At 43.5% G+C, this 23,728-nt stretch overlaps 1 protein-coding gene across 1 annotated transcript in view; it reads left to right on the top strand.

The window, feature by feature from the left end:
• Positions 1-22,917, top strand: part of LOC137353228 (homeodomain-interacting protein kinase 4-like) — a 37,772-nt gene extending 14,855 nt beyond the window's left edge. The window contains exons 2-3 of the mRNA XM_068019305.1: positions 11,183-12,327; positions 22,278-22,917. Coding sequence (XP_067875406.1) covers positions 11,183-12,327; positions 22,278-22,457 — 1,325 coding nt within the window. The 3' untranslated portion in view covers positions 22,458-22,917. The remainder of the gene's footprint in view (positions 1-11,182; positions 12,328-22,277) is intronic.
• Positions 22,918-23,728: the final 811 nt, after the last annotated feature.

Consider the following 23,728-nt stretch of genomic DNA (forward strand, 5'->3'; position numbering starts at 1 on the left):
TCTGGGACAGTTTTATGTTTGTTTGGGACAGTTTTCTGTTTGTCTGGGACAGTTTTATGTTTGTTTGGGACAGTTTTATGTTTGTCTGGGGCAGTTTTATATTTGTCTGTGACAGTTTTATGTTTGTCTGGGACAGTTTTATGTTTGTTTGGGACAGTTTTCTGTTTGTCTGGGACAGTTTTCTGTTTGTCTGGGACAGTTTTATGTTTGTTTGGGACAGTTTTATGTTTAATGTAGACAATTTTATGTTTATCTGGGACAGTTTTATGTTTGTCTGGGACAGTTTTATGTTTGTTTGGGACAGTTTTATGTTTAATGTAGACAATTTTATGTTTATCTGGGACAGTTTTACGTTTGTCTGGGACAGTTTTATGTTTGTGTGGGACAGTTGGATGTTTGTCTGGGGCAGTTTTATATTTGTCTGTGACAGTTTTCTGTTTGTCTGGGACAGCTTTATGTTTAATGTAGACAATTTTATGTTTATCTGGGACAGTTTTACGTTTGTCTGGGACAGTTTTATGTTTGTCTGGGACAGTTAAATGTTTGTCTGGGACAGTTTTACTTTTTCTGGGACAGTTGGAATATTTATCTGGGACAGTTGGATGTTTATCTGGGACAGTTCTATGTTTGTCTGGGACAGTTTTCTGTTTGTCTGGGACAGCTTTATGTTTGTCTGGGACAGTTTGATGTTTGTCTGGGACAATTTTATGTTTGTCTGGAACAGTTTGATGTTTGTCTGGGGCAGTTTTATGTTTGTCTTGGACAGTTTTATGTTAGTCTGAGTCAGTTTGGTGTTTGTCTGGGACAGTTTTATGTTTGTTTGGGACAGTTTTCTGTTTGTCTGGGACAGTTTTATGTTTGTCTGAGACAGTTTTCTGTTTGTCTGGGACAGTTTGACGTTTGTCTGGGACAGTTTGATGTTTGTCTGGGACGGTTTTACATTTGTCTGTGACAGTTTTATGTTTATCTGTGACAGTTAGATGTTTAATGTGGACAGTTTTATGTTTGTCTGGGACAATTAGATGTTTGTCTGGGACAGTTTTATGTTTGTCTGGGACAGTTTTACGTTTGTCTGGGACAGTTTTATGTTTGTGTGGGACAGTTGAATGTTTGTCTGGGGCAGTTTTATATTTGTCTGTGACAGTTTTATGTTTGTCTGGGACAGTTAGATGCTTAATCTGGACAGTTTTATGTTTGTCTGGGACAGTTAGATGTTTTTCTGAGACAGTTTTCTGTTTGTCTGGGACAGTTTTAATTTTGTCTGTGACAGTTTTATGTTTGTCTGTGACAGTTAGATGTTTAATGTGGACCGTTTTCTGTTTGTCTGGGACAATTAGATGTTTGTCTGGGACAGTTTTATGTTTGTCTGGGACAGATGTTTGTCTGGGACAGTTTGATGTTTGTCTGGGACCGTTTTACGTTTGTCTGGGACAGTTTTATGTTTGTCTGGGACGGTTTTACATTTGTCTGGGACAGTTTTATGTTTGTCTGGGACAGATGTTTGTCTGGGACAGTTTTATGTTTAATGTGGACAGTTTTCTGTTTGTCTGGGACAGTTTTCTGTTTGTCTGGGACAGTTTTATGTTTGTCTGGGACAGCTTGATGTTTGTCTGGGACAGTTTGATGTTTGTGTGGGACAGTTTTATGTTTGTCTGGGACGGTTTTACATTTGTCTGGGACAGTTTTATGTTTGTCTCGGACAGTTAGATGTTTTTCTGAGACAGTTTTCTGTTTGTCTGGAACAGTTTTATATTTGTCTGTGACAGTTTTATGTTTGTCTGTGACAGTTAGATGTTTAATGTGGACAGTTTTATGTCTGTCTGGGACAATTAGATGTTTGTCTGGGACAGTTTTATGTTTGTCTGGGACGGTTTTACATTTGTCTGAGACAGTTTTATGTTTGTCTGGGACAGTTAGATGTTTTTCTGAGACAGTTTTATGTTTGTGTGGGACAGTTGAATGTTTGTCTGGGGCAGATTTTTATTTGTCTGTGACAGTTTTATGTTTGTCTGGGACAGTTAAATGTTTAATGTGGACAGTTTTATGTTTGTCTGGGACAGATGTTTGTGTGGGACAGTTTGATGTTTGTCTGGAACAGTTTTATGTTTGTGTGGGACAGTTTTATGTTTGTCTGGGACGGTTTTACATTTGTCTGGGACAGTTTTATGTTTGTCTGGGACAGTTAGATGTTTTTCTGAGACAGTTTTATGTTTGTGTGGGACAGTTGAATGTTTGTCTGGGGCAGTTTTATATTTGTCTGTGACAGTTTTATGTTTGTCTAGGACAGTTAGATGGTTAATGTGGACAGTTTTATGTTTGTCTGGGACAATTAGATGTTTGTCTGGGACAGTTTTATGTTTGTCTGGGACAGATGTTTGTGTGGGACAGTTTGATGTTTGTCTGGGACAATTAGATGTTTGTCTGGGACAGTTTTATGTTTGTCTGGGACAGATGTTTGTCTGGAACAGTTTTACGTTTGTCTGGGACAGTTTTATGTTTGTCTGGGACGGTTAGATGTTTTTCTGAGACAGTTTTCTGTTTGTCTGGGACAGTTTTATATTTGTCTGTGACAGTTTTATGTTTGTCTGTGACAGTTAGATGTTTAATGTGGACAGTTTTATGTTTGTCTGGGACAATTAGATGTTTGTCTGGGACAGTTTTATGTTTGTCTGGGACAGATGTTTGTCTGGGACAGTTTGATGTTTGTCTGGGACAGTTTTACGTTTGTCTGGGACAGTTTTATGTTTGTCTGGGACGGTTTTACATTTGTGTGGGACAGTTTTATGTTTGTCTGGGACAGTTAGATGCTTAATGTGGACAGCTTTATGTTTGTCTGGGACAGTTAGATGTTTTTCTGAGACAGTTTTATGTTTGTGTGGGACAGTTGAATGTTTGTCTGGGGCAGTTTTATATTTGTCTGGGACAGTTTTATGTTTGTCTGGGACAGTTAGATGCTTAATGTGGACAGTTTTATGTTTGTCTGGGACAGTTAGATGTTTTTTTGAGACAGTTTTATGTTTGTGTGGGACAGTTGAATGTTTGTCTGTGGCAGTTTTATATTTGTCTGTGACAGTTTTATGTTTGTCTGGGACAGTTAGATGTTTGGCTGGGACTGTCTTATGTTTGTCTGGGACAGATGTTTGTCTGGGACAGTTTTATGTTTAATGTGGACAGTTTTATGTTTGTCTGGGACAATTAGATGTTTGTCTGGGACAGTTTTATGTTTGTCTGGGACAGATGTTTGTCTGGGACAGTTTGAAGTTTGTCTGGGACAATTTTATGTTTGTCTGGGACAGCTTGATGTTTGTCTGGGACAGTTTTACGTTTGTCTGGGACAGTTTGATGTTTGTCTGGGACAGTTTTATGTTTGTGTGGGACAGTTTTACATTTGTCTGGGACAGTTTTATGTTTGTGTGGGACAGTTTTACATTTGTCTGGGACAGTTTTATGTTTGTCTGGGACAGTTAGATGTTTGTCTGGGACAGTTTTATGTTTGTGTGGGACAGTTTTACATTTGTCTGGGACAGTTTTATGTTTGTCTGGGACAGTTTGATGTTTGTCTGGGACAGTTTTATGTTTGTGTGGGACAGTTTTACATTTGTCTGGGACAGTTTTATGTTTGTGTGGGACAGTTTTACATTTGTCTGGGACAGTTTTATGTTTGTCTGGGACAGTTTTATGTTTGTGTGGGACAGTTGAATGTTTGTCTGGGGCAGTTTTATATTTGTCTGGGACAGTTTTATGTTTGTCTGGGACAGTTAGATGTTTAATGTGGACAGTTTTATGTTTGTCTGGGACAATTAGATGTTTTTCTGAGACAGTTTTATGTTTGTCTGGGACAGTTTTATATTTGTCTGTGACAGTTTTACATTTGTCTGGGACAGTTTTATGTTTGTCTGGGACAGTTAGATGTTTTTCTGAGACAGTTTGATGTTTGTGTGGGACAGTTGAATGTTTGTCTGGGACAGTTAGATGTTTAATGTGGACAGTTTTATGTTTGTCTGGGATGGTTTTACATTTGTCTGGGACAGTTTTATGTTTGCCTGGGACAGTTAGGTGTTTTTCTGAGACAGTTTTATGTTTGTGTGGGACAGTTGAATGTTTGTCTGGGGCAGTTTTATATTTGTCTGTGACAGTTTTATGTTTGTCTGGGACAGTTAGATGTTTAATGTGGACAGTTTTATGTTTGTCTGGGACAATTAGATGTTTTTCTGAGACAGTTTTATGTTTGTCTGGGACAGTTTTATATTTGTCTGTGACAGTTTTATATTTGTCTGTGACAGTTTTATGTTTGTCTGGGACAGTTAGATGTTTTTCTGAGACAGTTTGATGTTTGTGTGGGACAGTTGAATGTTTGTCTGGGACAGTTAGATGTTTAATGTGGACAGTTTTATGTTTGTCTGGGATGGTTTTACATTTGTCTGGGACAGTTTTATGTTTGCCTGGGACAGTTAGGTGTTTTTCTGAGACAGTTTTATGTTTGTGTGGGACAGTTGAATGTTTGTCTGGGGCAGTTTTATATTTGTCTGTGACAGTTTTATGTTTGTCTGGGACAGTTAGATGTTTAATGTGGACAGTTTTATGTTTGTCTGGGACAATTAGATGTTTGTCTGGGACAGTTTTATGTTTGTCTGGGACAGATGTTTGTCTGGGACAGTTTGATGTTTGTCTGGGACAGTTTTATGTTTGTCTGGGACAGTTTTATGTTTGTCTGGGACGGTTTTACATTTGTGTGGGACAGTTTTATGTTTGTCTGGGACAGTTAGATGTTTTTCTGAGACAGTTTTATGTTTGTGTGGGACAGTTGACTGTTTGTCTGGGGCAGTTTTATATTTGTCTGTGACAGTTTTATGTTTGTCTGGGACAGTTAGATGCTTAATGTGGACAGCTTTATGTTTGTCTGGGACAGTTAGATGTTTTTCTGAGACAGTTTTATGTTTGTGTGGGACAGTTGACTGTTTGTCTGCGGCAGTTTTATATTTGTCTGTGACAGTTTTATGTTTGTCTGGGACAGTTAGATGCTTAATGTGGACAGCTTTATGTTTGTCTGGGACAGTTAGATGTTTTTCTGAGACAGTTTTATGTTTGTGTGGGACAGTTTTATATTTGTCTGTGACAGTTTTCTGTTTGTCTGGGACAGTTTTCTGTTTGTCTGGGACAATTAGATGTTTGGCTGGGACAGTTTTCTGTTTGTCTGGGACAATTAGATGTTTGGCTGGGACAGTTTTATGTTTGTCTGGGACAGTTTTCTGTTTGTCTGGGACAATTAGATGTTTGGCTGGGACAGTTTTATGTTTAATGTGGACAGTTTTATGTTTGTCTGGGACAATTAGATGTTTGTCTGGGACAGTTTGAAGTTTGTCTGGGACAGTTTTATGTTTGTCTGGGACAGCTTGATGTTTGTCTGGGACAGTTTTACATTTGTCTGGGACAGTTTGATGTTTGTCTGGGACAGTTTTATGTTTGTGTGGGACAGTTTTACATTTGTCTGGGACAGTTGTATGTTTGTCTGGGACAGTTAGATGTTTTTCTGAGACAGTTTTCTGTTTGTCTGGGACAGTTTTTTATTTGTCTGTGACAGTATTATGTTTGTCTGTGACTGTTGGATGTTTAATGTGGACAGTTTTATGTTTGTCTGGGACAATTAGATGTTTGTCTGGGACAGTTTTATGTTTGTCTGGGACAGATGTTTGTCTGAGACAGTTTGATGTTTGTCTGGGACAGTTTTACGTTTGTCTGGGACAGTTTTATGTTTGTCTGGGACAGTTAGATGTTTTTCTGAGACAGTTTTATGTTTGTGTGGGACAGTTGAATGTTTGTCTGGGGCAGTTTTATATTTGTCTGTGACAGTTTTATGTTTGTCTGGGACAGTTAGATGGTTAATGTGGACAGTTTTATGTTTGTCTGGGACAAGTAGATGTTTGTCTGGGACAGATGTCTGTGTGGGACAGTTTGATGTTTGTCTGGGACAGTTTTACGTTTGTCTGGGACAGTTTTATGTTTGTCTGGGACGGTTTTACATTTGTCTGGGACTGTTTTATGTTTGTCTGGGACGGTTTTACATTTGTCTGGGACTGTTTTATGTTTGTCTGGGACAGATGTCTGTGTGGGACAGTTTGATGTTTGTCTGGGACAGTTTTACATTTGTCTGGGACTGTTTTATGTTTGCCTGGGACAGTTAGATGTTTTTCTGAGACAGTTTTATGTTTGTGTGGGACAGTTTTATGTTTGTCTGGGACGGTTTTACATTTGACTGGGACTGTTTTATGTTTGCCTGGGAGAGTTAGATGTTTTTCTGAGACAGTTGTATGTTTGTTTGGGACAGTTGTATGTTTGTCTGGGACAGTTTTATGTTTAATGTAGACAATTTTATGTTTATCTGGGACAGTTTTACGTTTGTCTGGGACAGTTTGGTGTTTGTTTGGGACAGTTTTATGTTTGTCTGGGACAGTTAGATGTTTTTCTGAGACAATTTTATGTTTGTGTGGGACAGTTGAATGTTTGTCTGGGACAGTTTTATGTTTGTCTGGGACAGTTTTATGTTTGTCTGGGACGGTTTTACATTTGTCTGGGACTGTTTTATGTTTGTCTGGGACGGTTTTACATTTGTCTGGGACTGTTTTATGTTTGTCTGGGACAGTTTTACGTTTGTCTGGGGCAGTTTTATGTTTGTCTGGGACGGTTTTACATTTGTCTGGGACTGTTTTATGTTTGCCTGGGACAGTTAGATGTTTTTCTGAGACAGTTTTATGTTTGTTTGGGACAGTTGTATGTTTGTCTGGGACAGTTTTATGTTTAATGTAGACAATTTTATGTTTATCTGGGACAGTTTTACGTTTGTCTGGGACAGTTTGGTGTTTGTTTGGGACAGTTTTATGTTTGCCTGGGACAGTTAGATGTTTTTCTGAGACAATTTTATGTTTGTGTGGGACAGTTGAATGTTTGTCTGGGACAGTTTTATGTTTAATGTAGACAATTTTATGTTTATCTGTGAGTTTTATGTTTGTCTGGGGCAGTTTTATATTTGTCTGTGACAGTTTTATGTTTGTCTGGGACAGTTCTATGTTTGTCTGGGACAGTTTTTGTTTGTCTGGGACAGTTTTACGCTTGTCTGGGACTGTTTTATGTTTGTCTGGGACAATTAGATGTCTGTCTGGGACAGTTAAATGTTTGTCTGGGACAGTTTTCTGTTTGTCTGGGACAGTTATATATTTGTCTGGGACAGTTAGCTGTTTAACATGGGCAGTTTAACATGTGGCTGTTTGACCTTTGATAACCATCAGTCAATGAGGAAAATGCATCACACAATGGATTGGCTGTCATTCAAGCCCGGGCAACACTGTTAACATGGGATGGCAGTGCATTCCCTGGTGTCCTGTATCGCTAAGGGTCTTGGGTGGTGGGGTATTTAAATTTGAAAATCTGGTTTCAGCCATCTGTAATCAGTTGCTTTATTGAAACTGGCACAAGGGGAAACAGGCAACTGTGGCTCTGAGACCCCTTGGCCCACATTCTTCAGACAGGTGGCTCCACAAACCCCTTACCAACCCATACCATCAAAGCAGGTGCTGCATCAGCATTATAAGGGCCTGGCACCCAATCAAATGATTAAATACTGCAAACAATGGGTGGGTGGTCTTGCCTGGCACACTTCGTCCCGTAGAGCAGGACTGGAGAGGATTCAGTGTCTAAGACCAAGCTAAGAATGGACTCGATGGGCTGAATGGCCTCTTCTGTGCTGTAATGACCTTATGACTCTAAGAAGAACCGCTGGAATTAAGGAGTGTCTTTATTTTATAATCGCTCAACCCAGTTTGTGCAGGGTGTAAATTTACAAGAATAATTGTATTGTGCTAATCTTTCCACTTCTGTGTACATTTACATCTTTAAATAAACTGTGACAGTGGTTTGTTTAGCCTGCATACAGTAGCCTAGTGATGAGTTTTTTATGACCCCTGACATGATGGCAAAACGATGGTGCAATTTACCATAGTGCAACCTTGACTGTTAGCTCTGCTACACTCAATATACATAGAACAAAAAACAGATTTAGTTCATTCATGACTCAGAACTGGAATTTCTGATTCAGTGAGTGGTTTCCTGCTGAATATACATTTCACCTGTGGCATGACCCTGCTTTGATCACACTCAATCTTGCGAGGTGAAGCTTGGTGTAATACAGAGAGTGAGATCCCAGTATTTACACTATCCATAGGGAGTTTGTTGTGAAAGAGATGGAGATAGGTATGTGGACATTCCCCAGTGGGGAGGAAAATCAGCACCTATTTTCATTTTCATCTTTATCTCTCTTCCTGACTGCTCACTCGGGATGAACCCAACAATACCCAAACTTAGTGCCCTGCTTGACCCAGAGCTGAGGCTCAAACTGCTCATCTTCATCTGTATCACACCTTCACTCTTCACCTCAACTCCTGATTTATCTAAATATCTCCCCATTGGCCTCCTGAGCTCCACCCTATGTAATCCCTATTTCATCCAGACCTCTGTCCAACATGGAATTCCACTCTGGCATTACCCCTCTTCTCACTGATCTCAGGGTATGGGAGGCGGCTCCCCATCCTCTGTCCATTGTTTCCAAGTCATTTCATGGTTCTACCTCACCCAACCTTGATAGTCCACCCCCATCTCTCACCCCACCCAACCCCTAAAGCCCATCCATGCCACGAGCCCTCCGTGTGGAGTCTTATTCTTCTGAATCTGGTTCATTGCGTGTCCTCTCTACGCCCTCTAACAGGCCACCATATCCCCGCACTCTGAAATTCCCTCCCAAATCCCTCCTCCTCACTACCTCTCAAAGCCACTTTCAAAAGCCTCAAACCCAAATTGCACACAGCACCTTCCCCTAACCATTCTCCCTAGGCTGTGTGAAGTCATCCACTTTGAACACAAGATAGATAGATCAGAGTATTCTCTAAATGGAGAGAACCTCAGAACTGTTGAGGAGCAGAGACCTTTGTGAATTGACATTCGGAAATCACAAACAAACTGATGGATAGGTACAAAAAATAATTTAAAAGTTTAATGGAAGGTCGGCCTTTATTTCAAGGGTGCTGGAATACAAAGGGATGGGAATTTATGTAGCAGCCTCACAGAGCTCTGGTTAGACCCCATGTGCAGTCCAGCTTTCACGTCAGGGAGGACGGGGTGCAGAGCAGATTCACCAGAATGATACTGGGGCTAAAATGGTTAAATTATAAGGACAGCCTGCATAGACTAGGCCTGTATTCCCTCGAGTATTGAAAATTGAGGGGTTATCTAATCGAGGTGTTTAAGATGAGTAAAGAATTTGATAGGGTAGACAGCAAGAAACAATTTCCATTGATGCGGGAGTTCAGAACAAGGGGGCATAACCTTAAAATTAAAGCCAGGCCGTTCAGGGGCGATGTCAGGAAGCACTTCTTCACACAAAGGGTGGTGGAAATCTGGAACTCTCACCCAAAGAAGTTGAGGCTGGGGGTCAATTGAAAACTTCAGATCTGAGATTGCTAAATATTTTTTAGGCAAGGGGATTAAGGGATATGAAACTCAGGCGGGTAAACGGAGTTAAGGTACAGATCAGACATGATCTAAGTAAATGATTTAATTGAATACGGTCATGGTGTTCAATATCCTACTCCTGTTTCTATATTCCCATGTATCCCTGCTTGGGACCGACCCGTATGAAGCATTGGGGAACACATTACTATGTTAAAGGTGCTAATAAATGCGGGCGGTGTTGTCGCTGTAAAACCAAGAAGGTTGCTGTAGTACCAGGCTCAGGTCACCACTTGAAGCCATTGGATCTGCCAATCACTTGTAACCCAGTCTGGGCAATCGTCAAGAATGTCAGCTGCCCCATCTGCTGGTTGGTCCCCTGTTCTGCAGCAACTGTTCAATGCCCTGTATCAGAAGAGAGCATTGGCTGATCGCAAAATGTTCATTTAATGGGTGATTAAGTAAACGCCACGATCCATGAGGCACAGTCAGGACACAACTGATGGTATTCTGATCATGCACTTGATGATTATTCAGCTGACTGCACGGATCTTGTAGCTGTTGAGGTGGCAGTCTATCTGACAGCTGTCATCACCCAAACAGCCACCCTGTGCAATCCCATCTGTATTATTCGACCCGTACAATCCCACCAGTGCAGTTTCACTTGAATTATTCCACCTGTACAACTTGACCTGTACAACTCCACGTGTATTATTCCATCTGTGCAATTCCATTAGTGCGATTCCACCTGTGGATATCCACCAATGCAATTGAAACTGCGCAATTCCACACATGCAACTTTCACACTGTATAATTCCACCTGTACAAATCCACCTGTGCAATTCCTCCTGTGCAATTCAACCTGTGCATATTCACCAGTGCAATTCCACCAGTAAAACTCCACCTGTATTATTCCAACTGTGCAATTTTACCTGTAAAATTCTACCTCTGCAAATCCACCTGTTTTATTCCACTTGTGCAATTCCACCTGTATAATTTCACCTATACAAATGGACACAGGACAACTGTGAAAATGATGGCAATTTCATTTAGTCCTTTGGACTAATTAGTGAACCAGATGGGTTTTTACAACAATGGTTTCATGGTCATCATTAGACTAGCTTTCCCTTCCCTATCCTCCTCCTGTTTCATTCTTCTCCCTTCTTATCTCCTCTCCAGAGTTACCCAGCAGAAGGCAAGCTTTCATCCAACTGCTGAGATTGATATTTGGGTCCCTCCCTATCTCTGTAGCCTCCCCCATCCCGACAACCCTCCGAGATCTCTGTGCTCCTCCAATTTTGGCCGCTTGCACATCCCCGATTTCCACAGCTCCTCCATGGTGGCCGTGCCTTCAGCTGCCTAGGCCATAAGCTCCGGGATTTCCTCCCTAAACCACTCCGCCTCTCTGCCTCTCTCCTCCTTAAAACCTACGACTTTGACCAGGCTTTAAGTCCTAAGAGCTCCTTGTGTAGTTCAGTGTGAAATTTTGTTTGATAATGCTTCTGTGATGCACCTTGGAACATTTTAGGTGCTGTATAAATGCAAGTTGTTGTTGTTGTTGTTGTGTCTGGTAGAAGTGTTTTACCCCCCCATATAAAACATTGTAAAAAAACACCCGATTCTGATCCACAACTCCTTACGGTTTAAGTTCTGTGAACTAACCCGTTCCCTTTCTCCTTCCCCGCAGAACCATACATCCAGTCCCGCTTTTATCGCTCGCCGGAGATTCTCCTTGGCCTTCCCTTCTGTGAGAAGGTGGACATGTGGTCCCTGGGCTGCGTCATGGCTGAACTGCACCTGGGCTGGCCACTCTACCCCGGCAACAGCGAGTACGACCAGATCAGGTACATTGTTGAGACGCAAGGGCTGCCCAAGGACCACCTGCTCAACGCGGCCACCAAGGCCAACCACTTCTTCAGAAGGACCCCCCGGCAGCATTCAGCCCACCAGTGGCAGCTCAAGTGTGCCACCGATTACCAGGCAGAGACCATGGTTCAGCCGCTGGAGAGGAGGAAGTACGTCCTGAAGTCCTTGGACCAACTGGAGACGATCAACATCACTAAGACTGTCTTCCCAGATGATGAGGTCATTGCTGAGTTCCACGATCGCAAAAATATGGTGGAACTCATCAAAAGGATGCTTACCTTGGACTCCCATGAGCGGATCACGCCCAGTGCGGCATTGAAGCACCCTTTTGTCACCATACAGCAGCTCAAAATGACACACGAACACACAAAGTATTACGACCTGTCAATCCAAGGCCTTAACGCTGCTCTGAACTGTGACAGAAGAGTTTTGGCTGACCGCCATTACTACAACATGGTCGACGAGGCTTACTATCCAAACTCTGATTACTACGAGTGTCGACAGGCCCACCATATCCCCAGCATCAGCTCGATGCAGAGGGCCATTGATAAAATGGACAGCTTGACCATTGAGGAGCCGGGAGCCCTGAACATGTGGCCTGAGGGAGCAGGAAATGCGGGATACCAGCCTTCGACCTCAAAGGCCGGGAATTCCACGTGCCTTCCCCATTCATACCACCAGGGAGCTTGCTATAGGGCTAGCCACCCTGCACACCGGCACAGGAAAGAGCCAGTCATGGGCTGTTACGCCAACCGATGCGGAATGAAGCAGCGAAAGGCTCCTCACCATTCCCAGTCGGATCCTACTTTTGGGAACGTGATCCTGCTCGGGCAGGAACCTCCCACGGATATCATTAACTGGGAGGAGGAAGACACAGAGGCCATTTTTTCTGCACCTTCTTCCTCGGCGCAAGACGCAAAGAGGCCTGAGGAGCTCCTGGCCGCCAAAGAAGCTTCAGGCCCCGAGGTAAACCCGGTGAAAGCCTGCGGCAGCTGTGAGGTGTTGCCGGGGTGTTCGGGTGGCATCCAACTCTACACACTTTTAATTGAGTACTTTATTGGCACAGGTGCAGCGGGTAAATACCGCAAAACTGAGCGGATGTTTGGGCTTGGGAATCATGAACCAGGGCTAAGACTTACCGGAGGTTTTTTTTGCCTCCTTCACTGGGTTTGCCAATAATACAGTAGTGGGTAGTGAACATGCTGGCATTAATACAGGAATGATACCGGAATGGGTACAGAACGCCTCTATATTAGTGCAAGACGTACCAGAGCTGGTAATGGGCACACTGGCACCAATACAGAACTGCTGCTGGAGGGGGCAATGAACACACTGTCATAATACAGGATTGACACTGGAGTGTATAGCAAACACAGTGAAACTAATATAGGACTGATACATTGGCATGAAGACAGGACAGGTATTGATAAGGGTGCTAAGCATAGCCACATTAATACAGGACTACTACTGTGCAGCTGAGCACACTGGCTCCAATAGAATGGGTAATGGATATAGGAATAGGACTAGGCTCTCCTGCTCAAAGGGCTGGTCCCATTATTTAATTAGATTGTGGTTAACCCCAACCCCATTTTCCCACCTTTGATCCAGATCCCTTCACACTTTTATCCAACGCTTTTCAGTCTTGAAACTTCCAACTGCCCCAGCATCCACTGAGAGAGAGATTTCACCAGTCCTTGTATGAAAAGTTGTTTCCTGGTGTAAACCCTGAATGGTCGAGTTCTAATAATATTTTATACCCTCTTCTGGATTCCCCCACAACAGCTCCTCTGTATCTACTCTATTGAATCTTTTCATTATTTTAAACACCTCAATTGACTTATCCTCTAAACTCAAGGGATCAGAACTCAGGGATGTGCAACCTGTCCTCACATTTTAGCCCTTCAAGCCTCAGTATCATTCTGGTTAATCTGTGCCGTTCGCCTTCCAAAGCCAATCTGCCCTTTCTGACTTGTGGCGCCCAGACCTGAACATCGTAATCCGGGTGCTGCCTAACCAAATCTCTGCACAACTTAAACATCAGTTCCTCCCCTTTGTATTCTGTTCCCTCGCAATAAAGGCCAACATTTCATTAGCCCTTTTGATTGCGTGTTGTACCCATACACTAGATTTAAATGATTTGTGTACATGGACTGCCAAATCTTTTTGTTTCTCCACAGTCCGAGCCTTTCCGCCATTAAGAAAATATTCTGATTTGTCCTTCTTGAATCCAAAGTGGATGACCCCACACTTCTCCACACTGAACTCCATCTGCCACAGTTTTCCTTGCTCCCTTAGTCTATCTTAAATCTCTGCAACTTCAACACTTCCAAGCTTCTTTCCTGAATGTGAATTCAGAAAAGGCAGAGGCACTATTGATATGGTCTTCACTGCCAACTTCAGGAAAATGATACTTAGCTTCATGAATCTGCCTTTCATGAAATTGGCAGATAAAACTTTAGGGATAGTGGACTTTGGCTGGTAGTTTGCAGTTGCCCTCTCCACTGACTGTATTGAAGGCCCTTGTGAGAACAACAAAGGCACAAGGAAGGTTCAAGTCTTGTTCTTAACATTTTGTTTTTACACAGCGAGTGGTTAGGATCTGGAATGCACTGTCTGAGAGTATGGTGGAGGTAGATTCAACCGTGGCTTTCAAAAAGAAATTTGAAGAGAAAAATTTTTGCAAATCTATGGGGAAAAGGCGGGGGAGTGGGACTAGCTGAGTTGCTGTTGCAGAGAGCTGGCAGGGAGACAAAGGGCCAAATGGCCGCCTTCTGTACTGTAACTCTTCTATGATGCATTCGATAAGTTGCCACATAAAAGATTACTGCGTAAGAGCTCATGGTGTTGGGGGCTTATATATTAGCATGGATAGAGGATTGGCTAACTAACAGGAAACAGAGAGTCGGGATAAATGGGTCATTTTCAGGTTGGTACACTGTAACTAGTGGAGTGCCACAGGGATCAGTTCTGGGGCCTCAACTATTTATCATCCATATTAATGACTTGGATGAAGGGACAGAATGTATTGTCGCCAAATTACCTGATGATACAAAGATCAATGGGAAAGCAAGTTGTGAGGAGGAGACAGAGAGCCTGCAAAAGGATATAGATAGGTTAAGTGAGTGGGCAAAAATTTGGCAGATGGAATATAATGTGCGAAAATATGAGGTTATGCACTTTGGTAAATAATAGAAAAGATATTATTTAAATGGAGACTACAGAATGCTGCAGTACACAGGGATGTGAATGTGCTCGTACATGAATCACAAAAAGTTAGCATGCAGGTACAGCTAGTAATTCGGAAGGCAAATGGAACGTTGGCTTTTATTGCAAGGGGGATGAAGCATAAAAGTAGGGAAGTCTTGCTTCATCTGTACAGGGCGTTGGTGAGACCACACTTAGAGTACTGCGTACAGTTTTGAGCTCCGTATTTAAGGAGGCATTGGAGGCAATTCAGTGAAGGTTCACTAGGTTGATTCCAAGGATGATGGGGTTGTCTTATGAGGAACAGTTGAGCAGGTTGGGCCTATACTCAGTGGAGCTTAGTAGAATGAAGAGTGATCTTAATGAAATATAAAATTCTGAGGGTGCTTGACAGGGTAGATGCTGAGAGGATGTTTCCCCTTGTGGGGGAATCTAGAACTAGGGGGCACAGTTTCAGAATAAGGGATCCCATTTAAAACAGAAATGGGGAGAATTTTTTTTCTGTCAGAGAGTCGTTAATCTTTGGAATTCTCTACCCCACACAGCATTGGAGGCGGGATCATTGAATATATTCGAGGCTGAGTTAGACAGATTTTTGATCTATAAGGGAGTCGAGGGTTACGGGGAGCTGGCAGGAAAGTGAAGTTAAAGCCACAATCAGATCAGCTGTGATCTTATTGAATGGCAGAGCAGGCTCGAAGAGCCGAATGGCCTACTCCTGCTCCTACATCTTATGTTCTAAACAGGGCGGTGTTCTCACTCTCACCTTGTTTAGCATCTACACTCACTTATGCTGCCAGGAACTTGGAGAAAGGAGTGAATATTTGCTTCAGGACAGATGGCAAATTGTACAATATCCACCGGTCTGTCATCCAAAACTAAGAACTCTGAGGGAACTTGTCCTGGAGCTCTTGCTTGTAGTTGACTGGCACCATCTTGGCCACATAGAAGAGAACCTCCAAGTCATTGTAGACCGTTTCTCAGGTACTAGTCAGAAACTTGACCTCACGATCAGTCTGAAGGAGACATAAGTTAGATGCCAGCATGCTCTGGAAACCTTATGTGCCACCCAACATGACATGGAAGGGCACAGGCTGTCTACAGCAATGTTTCGGCTAGGCTGCAAACATGCTCAGCCCGGCAGCAGCCTGGGAGGTTCCGCCCAGGCCATGCTCCATGCTCTTGCAGCCACCCTGAGGAACTCCTGCAGCGATGCAGGAACGAGTACAGCACGGAATGAGGGCAGCAGTTAGTAAAAGCGTTTCTTCAGTAACTAATATTTTTTTAAGTACTGACAGATAGTTCTTTAAATAAAGTCTTTTCTTTATTCACGATTTCATTTTCCAATGAGTTAGAGCTGTCTGTTACAGGGAAATACGGTGCAAATTTGATTGCCTGCTGTAAATGGTGCCTCCTAAGCCTTGTGCCCTCCTGGAGTTGAGGGCAATGCTGCCAGAGTGGCCTGCGTGGGTGTCCCCTGCCTGTCTTAGAAGCATTTGAAGTAAGAGTATCCTGAGGTCACACAGCCCTACTGGCTGATATAGCCCCAGGCTTCCTAATTCAGACCACGCTGGTCAATTGAATGAATTCACTCTGCAAAGAAAGACTTGCATTTATATAGTGCCTTTCACGACCACTGGACATCCCAAAGCGCTTTACAGCCAATGACGTACTTTGGAAGTGAAGCTGCTGTTGTGTTGTCGTAAACACTGCAGCCAATTTGCCCACAGCAAGCTCCCACAAACAGCAATGCGATAATGACGAGATGTGATGTTGATTGAGTGATGAATATTGGCCACAACACCGGGGAGAACTCCCCTGCTCTTCTCCAAAATAGAGTCATGGGATCTTTTGCACCCGATAGGGCAAATGGAGGTCTCGGTTTAACATCTCGTCGGAAAGACAGCACCAATTTCCAGGCCAGATCCTTCAATTCCATCCTGGGAGATAAAAGGTGTACTCATTAGTGCCCACTGTGAATGCCTGGCCCTCAGCCCGGTTAACATCTTATCCAAAACATGGCACCTCCGACAGGGAATTAATAATGGATAATAAGGAGATGGCAGATGAATTGAGCAGACATTTTGCATCGGTCCTCTGCAGCAGAACTCGTCTGTGACCTTGCCCTCTGGGGAGTTGGTCAAACAAGCCAACTTTATCCCTGGCCTCCCTGCAGCCCACTTGTGCCTGGTGACCGACCATGTGCTGATGATCCTAACTCTCTATAAGCGCCAGTGTCTGAGCTGATGGCTGAGAGTGTCGGAGTTCAAGTGACGGGGCCTCTTCATCAGCGCTGTGCTGTTGCTTTCTCTGTTCTTCCTGGGGCTGCTGTGCCTGAGCAGCTGGCAGTTCTTGGGTGTCTGAAAGCAGGAATCAGAAGGGGAAAGTTGGATGAGGTGATGGGGGTGGGGTGGGAAGCAAGAGGTCCATTTGCGCACCATCAGCAGCCAGATAGAGGATGAGGGTGAGCTGCGAGTTGAGAAGGGAGGAATACACCATCATTCTTAACCTTCTCAGCAAAGCCGGGTGATACTGGCTCTGCTGCTGTCAGCCCCATGCGGCACCGAACTATCTCTTCCTTAGGGCTCAGGAGTTGCGGGTGTCCTTGTTTTCCCCCACCTCTGTCACTGGTTCTGCTCTGCTCCTTTTCTATTGCGGGCCACCATGCCCTGTAAGAGAGGGGGAAGAATTTCAGTGATTGTGTTGCACTGTGTTTGGGCGATGCTCCTACCGTCGATAAATAGCTGGAGGTATGTGGAGGCAGCGAGGAGTGGGGGTGAGGCTGGCAGCATTGGAACATGTATGAGGGTGGGGTGGAGTATCTGGATGTGAGGCCAGAGTGCTAGGGAGTGCTGCTGGGTGAGTGATGGGGCATCGAGGAGAGTGAGAGATTGGTGGTGCGGGGATTAGGAGATGACATGTGATGAGGCATTGACTGACTTTGACCACCCATATGAGGTCATTAGACTTCTTGTGGCACTGCTGTCGGTACTCAGGTCCAGACTCTGGAAATTCACCTCCCTGGCCATTTCGTCTGAGTATGGTCCTTGAGGATCTCCTGGCCCCTTGCGGAACATGATGTCTCTCCTCCCCCCCACCTCCACCGCTAATGCCTCCAGTGCCGCATCCATCACCCTCTTTCTACCCTGGTGTTCCATTTTCCCTGTTTTAAATTGCAGCAATATTATTCAGTGCAGCTTCCCTTAAAGAGGGACAGACTGCATTTAAGAGCAGAAGGGCGGCTGCTGTCTGCACAATACTGCTCGGCCCCCTGCTGAGCACAGAGGCAGCGAGCAGGCCCTGTGCTGCAAGCATGGTAATGATTTGGCAGCATCAAATTTATGTGCTGCCCACCTCCTACGGAACTGGGGGGCACAGGTCACAAACCACGACCCCCCACGCCTGAGAAACAGTGTAGGCCAATCTTTAGCCAATAGTGTGCAAGAGGGCAAAAATCCTGTATCTCCCCCCCTTGGCACATTCATGTCATCTGTAGGATTGGCTCACGCTGTTTCCATGGTGATATTTGCCTCCACCTGATCATTTCTGAAAGCAGAACCTCTCTACTTCAAACTCATTCTTTCCAAACTCATCTGTCCCCTGACGACAATTTTGTTCTGATAGGTCACAATCGATGTAGAGATAACACGTTGCCATAGGCTGTTTCGATTCTGACACTTTCATCACAAACCTGCGCTATAGACGGTGATCTGTAATAAATTATGCTAAACGTATCGAAGCTTGATTGGACTACATTTGAAGTATGGTATAGAGTTCTGGTTGCCATATTATAAAATACAGGCCTCCACATTCCCCACCTGGCCCCCAAACCTTCAACCTCTTCCCTCCAGACCTCTGGCCCAGCCTCAAGCTTCAGAATTCCCCTCCCCCCAGGTGTCCGATTATTCCACCCCACCCCCAGGCCTCCAATCACCATCCCCAGGCCTCTGAGTGCCCCTCTCACCGGGACCCTGGGGTTGGCAGTATCCCCCCCCCTCCCTCCTCCACCACTGAGATCACCCCATACCTGGCTGAGATGGACTTCCTTCACCTATACCCCCTGCCCCAACCCCAGTTAGCTGAGAGCGACCTCCCTGCCCCCACCAGGATTGAAAATCTCCTTCCCTCAAGATCAACCTCCTCCGCTCCCCCAACCCGGGATCGACCCACTCCCTCCACCCAGGATAGGACACTCTCCCTCCACCTGGGATCAATCCACACCCCCCTCCTACTCCTATGATTGCCCCCCCCCCACTGCACCACCACCTCCAATAACAACCCCCCGTCACCATGAGCATGCGCCCCCCCCCCCACTCCTCACCGGGCGCAGATCTACCTTGCTCCGTGGCCTCCAACAACCAGTTTCCTGCCCAACTGCTTGGTGATGTCATGCACACACCGTGGAGCTTAAAGTTACTGACCGCCCCACTCCTAATGGCCTAAGTAAGTAAAAACCCAGACCAGAGTGTTCCCACTTGTGGAGAAGAGTGAAACTAGAGCCATCGATATAAAATAGTCAACAAGAAATCCAATGGGAAGTTCAGAAGAAACTTCTTTCCCCAGTGGAACTCACTACCGCAGGAGATAGCTGAGGCGAATGGCATCAATGCAACTAAGGGGAACCTAGACAAGTATATGAGGGAGAAGGGAGTAGAGAGTTACACTGATAGAGTTAGATAAGGAAGGATGGGGGTGCAGGCTTGAGAGAAACATTATTTTTGGCATGGACTGGTTGGGTTAATTGGTATGTTTCGGTGCAGTATATAATCTGGTGGTGCATTATCCATGAGAAAACCAAGAAACGTGACTGCGTTTCCTCTGATCTCAGGTAGCACATTCCCGATGAAGACGGCACAGCTCCTTATGTAGAAAGCGATCTGGTTCAGCAAGCCTTTGTCAATGTGCCTGGAGATGTTGCTTAAATATTCCTCATAATCCAGGGCCGTCTCCTCCAATGGAAGCTCTTGAAACATTTTGCATATATTTTCTGACTTCATTATTGGGCCAAAGAAATTCAGTGCTGATTTGTAGATTTTGATGACCTCATTGCTCTCATTGTTGAGGGGCAGCAACAAGCTGATCAAGGTGGAGTTAATGTGCTCCATAAATGGAGGGTTCATTTCCGCAGTTCCAAATCAGATTAAGCTTCCCCAGTACATTAAATGCTGCAGCTCTCACTGATCATGTTGATTTTCAAAGTAAGGCCGAATTGCAACTGCTACATCACCAAGAATGGGATTTGTATAATTCTGCTGCAGCAGATCTAGAACTTTGGAAATGCTCGACATTATCTCAATAGCAATGAGATTCTTGGGTTTGGACTTCATGTCAATTATGGATGCATTGTGGACAACAATTTTAGCACAGTGTTTGACTATCTTTTGAGAAGCTCCCATACTGCATGTCCTAAACCTTCTACAGTCAGCCAATGCACAATTATAGACTCATCAATTATAGGTACATTGGAACATAGGAACAGCTGGAGGCCATTCAGCCCCTTGAGTCTGTTCCAACAGTCAAAGCGATCATGTCTCATCTGCGACTTAACTTCATATATTTTAGCCCCATATCCCTTAATACCTATAGATAACAAAAATCTATCAATCTCAGATTTAAAATTAACAATTAATCTAGTGGAAGAGAGTTCCAAATTTCTACTACTATGTGTAGAAGTGTTTCTGAATTTCACTCCTGAAACGTCTGGCTCTAATTTTTAAACCAATCCCTCTAATCCTAGACTCCCCAACCAGTGGAACTAGTTTCTCCCTATCTACCCTATCGTTTCCCCACAATATCTTGAAAATTGCAATCAAATCAGCCCTTAACCTTCTAAATTCCGGGGAATACAACCCTTGTTTATGTAATCTCTCCTCGTAATTTGACCCTTGGAGTCCAGGTACTATTCTGGTAAATATACTTTGCATTCCCTCCAAGGCCAATATATCCTTCTTAAGGTGTGGTGCCCAGAATTACTCACAGTAACTCCAGGTGTTGTCTAACCAGGGCTTTGTAGAGCTGAAGCATGACTTCTATCACCTTGTAGCTCAGTCTCTAGATATAAAGACTTGCATTCCATTGGCCCTTTTGATTATTTTCCATATCAGTTCATGACATTTTAATGATCTTTGTGTGTGGACCCTAAGTCTCTTTGGACCTCCACTGTTTCTAACTTTTCCTCATTTAAAACGTACCCTGTCCTACCCTTTTGTAGATCCAAAATGAATGACCTCACATTTGCCTGCATTGAAATTCATTTGCGCTTTTTCCCATTCACTTAAACTTTCAATTTCTTTTTGCAACTTTATGCTTCCATCTACACTGCTTACAATGCCACTTATCTTTGTGTCATCGAAAAACATTTGGATAGGTGGCATCCTAACCCATCATCTAAGTCATTACTATATACGATGAATAGTTGAGGCTCCAACTTGTGTCAACTAGAGTACCGTCTCCTTCCACTCAGCCAACTTCCTAACCAGGTCAATAATTTGCCTTGAGTTCCATGGGCTTCAACTTTAGTTAACAGTCTCTTCTGAGGAATCTTATCCAATCCTTCTGGAAGTTCATATAAATAATATTCATTGACTGTCTACTACTATAGCCATGTTCTCAACAAATTCAATCAGGGTCGTCAGACATGACCTACCCTTTGCAAATCTAAAAATATATAAATTTTCAAGGTGTTCAGTCATGCTATTCCTTATTATTCTGAACCTTCACCTCTCTACAAGATGTTATCAAAGTCTGGAACAAACTGTCCAGATATTGTTCCCCTTCACTTATATAGTGTCTCCACCACACTTCAGTGCAATGACTTCGAGCCGGAGAGAGTCGAGATGGAGACATATACGGCAGATGTGTTCACTCTGAACAGTCTCACTGTCTACAAACTCTCACAGAAATGCAGTCCCGACTCACAATCTTCTCTGCCATATCGTAGTCTAACTTTTTTACATCTATTTTTTAGCTTGTTGTATGTCTTTTCTTTTCCTACACATTAACTGGCACTAAGCACAAAAACGCTGGGCAATCTTTTATAAAATGCTTACTGCCTCAAAACTTACACTACAAGTATTGAAGGCAAAAAGCAACATCTCCTTCCCCTTCTGCACGCAATTCCTACTTGCACCAAATTCCTAACTTTTGCACTCTGTTTATGATGTACTCCTTTTATGAGCACTCTGTGCTGAGCACTCTGATTGAGCCCAAGCGATTGCACTTCGAGTGATTCAGGGATGTCTGCAAGGCTGGCTCCACTTTTCTGAATGAGATAATTGTGACAATGGAAGCTAGCAATTGCTTGTCTGGAATTGAAAGCTAGTCTCAGTAATGGTGCCATGAAATTATCACCGATTGTTGTAAAAACCCATCTTGTTCACTAATGTCCTTCAGAGAAGGAAATCTGCCATCCTTACCTGGTCTGGCCTACATGTGACTCCAGACCCACAGCAATGGTTGACTCTTAACTGCTTTCTGAAATGGCCTTGCAAGCCACTCAGTTGTCAAGGGCAATTAAGGATGGGCAGTAAATGTGGCTGTTTTATGAATACGACGTCAAAGTCAATCGGGTACAAGGACGGAATCAATTTGAACACGTCCCAAAACTGTCCAACTGTCTAGTTGAGGCGAGAGCGGGTGTGAGACTTGACGAGCAGTTAGACAAGAGTGCTTTCCACATGTATTGATCACTACATATTTATTATTCCTCCTAGAGAGCTCAAGCGAGCCGACAGGATTCCGAAAACTCCGATAGTTACGACCATGAATGGTTAAATAACGACAGTGAGACTTGGAGTCCTGACAGCACAGATTCTGTCTCGATTGAATACGACGAAATACAGCCACGAAGTAACAGTTACCAGAATTATGTCCACATGGAAAATCAGCATTAGGTTCCTTGCCCAGATAGCCTAACATAAAGAGCGCCCTCTGCCAATCAAAAAAAAACTTCTAATGATTTTTCAATATGACAAATGCCTTGCATCTTTGCCACAAAATAAACCGTCATTAAATTCTCAACTGTAAGCATCATTTTCTTTATAATAAAGCATGGTGAAAATGTACATCTCTAACTCGATCCAATGAAAGCAATTTAAAATATATTGTGCTAAAATATGCCAGGCCGGAAATCAAAACGGTGGGTTGCCGGATAATGTTGGAGTGGAGCAGACAGGAGATTTGGGGGTCTTTCAGTCAATAAAGTGGCCAGTTTAAAGCGATTGAGTATAAGAGTTTTATCAAATCCATTTCTGAAGTCGACCTCAATACCCCGGAACTTTGGGAGGTTTGGACAAAAAGCTTTGATCTGTTATCCAGTTTTTCAGTGTTATACTCTGAAATGCACTCTGTGTATTGTGTATTATTAATAAAACTGTTTGAAAATCAATCAGGTTTGTTGGGCTGAATAATCTTCCCTGGTGTCGACCTGAGTCACACATTTTGTTTCGCCAGTTTCGATAGCAGTGTCTCTTGCTGGCAAATGGTGCAGCCAGGGCTGATGATTCCCTGGTACCTCACCCACGGGTGGGAAAGCAGAGAGAGAATGTTGGCAATGAATGTACCAGGAACCAATTATACTGTACCAATTGCAGCACCAATTATACTGTGCCAAATACAGCACCATTTATACCGTGCCAAATACAGCACCAATTATACCATGCCAATTGCAGCACCAATTATACTGTGCCAAATACAGCACCATTTATACTGTGCCAAATACAGCACCAAATATATTGTGCCAAATACTGTACCAATTATACCATGCCAATTACAGTACCAATTACACTGTGCCAATTACTGCTCTAATTATACCGTGCCAATTACTGCACCAATTATACCATACCAATTACAGCAACAATTATACCGTGCCAAACACTGCACCAATTATACCATACCAATTACAGCACCAATTATACCGTGCCAAACACTGCACCAATTATACCATACCAATTACAGCACCAATTATACCATGCCAAATACTGCACCAATTATACCATGCCAATTACAGCACCAGTTATACCGTGCCAATTACGGCACCCATTATACCGTGCCAATACTGCACCAATTATACCGTGCCAAATACGGCACCAATTATACCATGCCAATTACTGCACCAAGTATAACGTGCCAATTACTGCACCAACTATAATGTGCCAATTACTGC

The sequence above is a fragment of the Heterodontus francisci genome, chromosome 40, assembly GCF_036365525.1.
Source record: "Heterodontus francisci isolate sHetFra1 chromosome 40, sHetFra1.hap1, whole genome shotgun sequence".
Lineage (NCBI taxonomy): Eukaryota > Metazoa > Chordata > Chondrichthyes > Heterodontiformes > Heterodontidae > Heterodontus > Heterodontus francisci.